The 3,019-nt window shown below is 40.7% G+C and overlaps 1 protein-coding gene across 2 annotated transcripts in view; it reads right to left on the minus strand.

Annotated features, from left to right (window-relative positions):
* Nucleotides 1–3,019, minus strand: part of CASR (calcium sensing receptor) — an 80,285-nt gene that overhangs the window by 11,332 nt on the left and 65,934 nt on the right. For both annotated transcript variants that reach the window (XM_019650575.1, XM_019650571.1), the window contains exon 5: nucleotides 704–934. In XM_019650575.1, the coding sequence (XP_019506120.1) occupies nucleotides 704–934 (231 nt within the window). The remainder of the gene's footprint in view (nucleotides 1–703; nucleotides 935–3,019) is intronic.

Here is a 3,019-nt window from a genome sequence, read left to right on the forward strand (position 1 = left end):
GCAGAGTCATGCAGTGGCTCTCATCCAGGCTTCTTTGGAGAGTTAAAGAGGATACCCTGTCCAGGGTCTGTTCTTACAGGCGATCTGTGTCCTCAGCAACCTATTACATTCTGGGACACAATTGCCGTAGAATTGTCATCATTTCGGCACATCACGTGCTTTTTCCTTAAGTGCATCTTCATTGGGTAACAGGCTTATTAATCAGGCTTCTAGATGCAGTGATACTCAGGGGTAGGGAGTCCTGGTTATGGTCACGAGCATCCTCCTACTTGTCACAGGTCTCCCATAAGAGAAAAATCAATTGTCATTTTGATTTGTAGGTCAGCCCTGACCTATTTGGATGACAGGGATCTATCTCTGTGTGAATCATCCAGGCCCTACCTTGAGTGATGTTTATCTTTGTTAAGATTTTGCTCTGGTTGTGGAAAGTTTTAGTTAAGGAAACTACTACTAGCCAGGGAGACAGATTTATAAAGAATAAAATTGTTTCAACATAATAAGCATGGGGCACAGGTTCTGAGAATTCTTCCCTGTACACTAAACACTCATAGATTTCACAGGGAGCCCTAGCAACACAGAGTGAGTGAGTTGAGGGAAGTGGACTCATCATTCTGGAAGTCCAATGGTGAAGTCCATGGCCCTCCCAAAGCCCAGCACAGTTTCCTTCCTGTGGTGGAGGCATCTGGTGTACTGATGCACGTACCTCCCTGGAGAACCCACTCCACAGGATTTTCTCCTCACTGATGAAGAGCCTTTCTCCTTTCTTGGCATAGACGTTGTAATATCCAACTTCCTTAAATATGATGGAGCCGTCCTCTGGGGAGAGGTGCCAGTTGATGATGGAATAGTTCCCCACCAGGTCACCACATTCATCAAAAGTCACTTGTTCCCCCATATTGTTGGTAAAGTTTAGGTGACGTAGGTGCTTTAGGACCTAAAGAGAAACAGATGAATATTTTGAGTGCAAGCCACAGGGCTACCACATATGGTTATGTAGATCGTGCACTGTGCAAAGACAGTAAACTACCTTGTTTTAACAAAGTAGAAGGAACATGACTTGGGGAAATGCCACCTTTTTCTAGTTTACACTAGGGTACTTGTATGTGTGAGCAGCAGCCTCGGTAAACCAGGGGCTTTTTGTGGTATTCAAATTGTATCTGAGGTAGGAAACACTTTCTTGAAGTCAAGAAAGGAAAAGGGATACATCTCACCACAGGTCAACTCAAGGCTTCTGTAGGTTTACCATCAGCAGATGGTACCCCGGGAGGGGCCTGGTTTGTAAGCCAGAGCCCATTCCTGATATTTTCTGAGAAGGGCTTTGGGGAAGGAGTGGAGGCTCTAGCTGCTCTTACGGTCTGTACCATCTTTCCCTATACCACTGCTTCTGCGGAAGTGTTTTGCTGCCAAAAATCACAGAGAGGAGAGTGGAAGAAAGAAAGAAATGAGGCTCTCGGTAGAGTCCTGGCCACCACTGTTGTAATAGTCATGGCCAACCCCTTATTTTTACAGGGTTTTATGGGTCACAAAGCTGGTGTACAAAAAAAGCAATGATAGTAATTACTAAACCTTACTAGACATTTTACTACCTTTGAGGAACAATGCTAAATACTTTATATTCATCAAATAATCTAATTGTCACAACAAATAGTACTATTTTCCCATTTTATTGATGGGGAAACTGAGGCACAGAAAATGGAAGTATCTTTTCCAGAGTCCACAGCTGGCAAGCAGCGCAAAGCTTGCACTCTTAACGGCTATGCTCTACTGCAGCATCATTAGGCTCCGGGTTCTGCTTTCTGCAGAGGCGGCAGTGGGCACTTGGCAGCTGATCTTTCATGCTACACCTGCCTGGTGTCAGGGGTCACTGAGGAGTCGAGAGGGAGAGACATGGCCCAGCCTGAGTGTAGGGGCACTCACTTCCACTATACCTCAAATCAAATCCAGCTATTTACAAAAAGGAAAATACAATATGACAAAGTACAGTTTATTCCAGGAATGTAAGGCTAGTTTAATATTTGACTACATTAATACACTATAAAAGAGAAACCATATGATCATCTCAATAGACACGGAAAAAACATTTGGTAGCATTCAGCCTCCATTCCAGATAAAAATGCGCAGCAATCCAGGAATAAAAGGGAACGTCCTCAACCCTATAAAGAGCATCTATAAAAAACTACAGTAACATCATACTTAGTGGTGAAAGATTTTCCTCCTAAGATCAGGAACAAGACAAGAATGTCTGTTCTCACTATGGCCGTACAACATTGTGTAGAGGTTCTAACAAGTGCAACTGGGCCAAAATAGGCTAATTCAGACTGAAAATATAAAGATCTAAGCTCTACACGCAAACAAAAACATATAGGCAAACAAACAAAAGAACCTTCAGATAGAGAGATTTACCTTTTGAAAAACTTACCACTGAGAACCATAAAAATTAAGGCTTTCATATAATTGGTTGGAACTTAAACCTATATATATATAAAAGCAAAATACTTAAAACTATACTATGTGATAAGGGGCCAACAGTTTCTCCCTTTGAAGCATAATTGTAATCTATGTTCTTGTGTTCTGCTTTAAAATGAAAAATAAACCTTCCAGATGAAAACAAATAAATAATCAGTCAAACAAGCAAACAGGGACATCTTAGAATTTGTTCTAAAATGTCCTAAAAGGTTTTATTTAAGAGTGGTAGGGTAGACATATCAGAAGAATTATAGTTTTCATAGGATAAAATGTTAACTTTCTCTTCATAAAGGCAAAAGGGGAGTCTTGGATTTTTCTAGGGAAATATTTCCTTTGTGGTCTTTTAAGAAAGCTGCAGCTTTGCATGTCATCTTTTTCAGTTATGGGCATACATTTAATTCTCAGTAAATATTCAAAACATGAAAAAAACTGATTATAAAACTTCCAGCACTTTGTTAAGGAAAAGGGATGTTGGAATTGCGATAGCTTTATAATGTTGTAGTAAAAGCTGAGAGTTGCCTGAAAAAAAGGGTAAGTCTGAAAAACAACTCTT

This window comes from Hipposideros armiger, unplaced genomic scaffold (genome assembly GCF_001890085.2).
Source record: "Hipposideros armiger isolate ML-2016 unplaced genomic scaffold, ASM189008v1 scaffold_8, whole genome shotgun sequence".
Taxonomy (NCBI): Eukaryota; Metazoa; Chordata; class Mammalia; order Chiroptera; family Hipposideridae; genus Hipposideros; species Hipposideros armiger.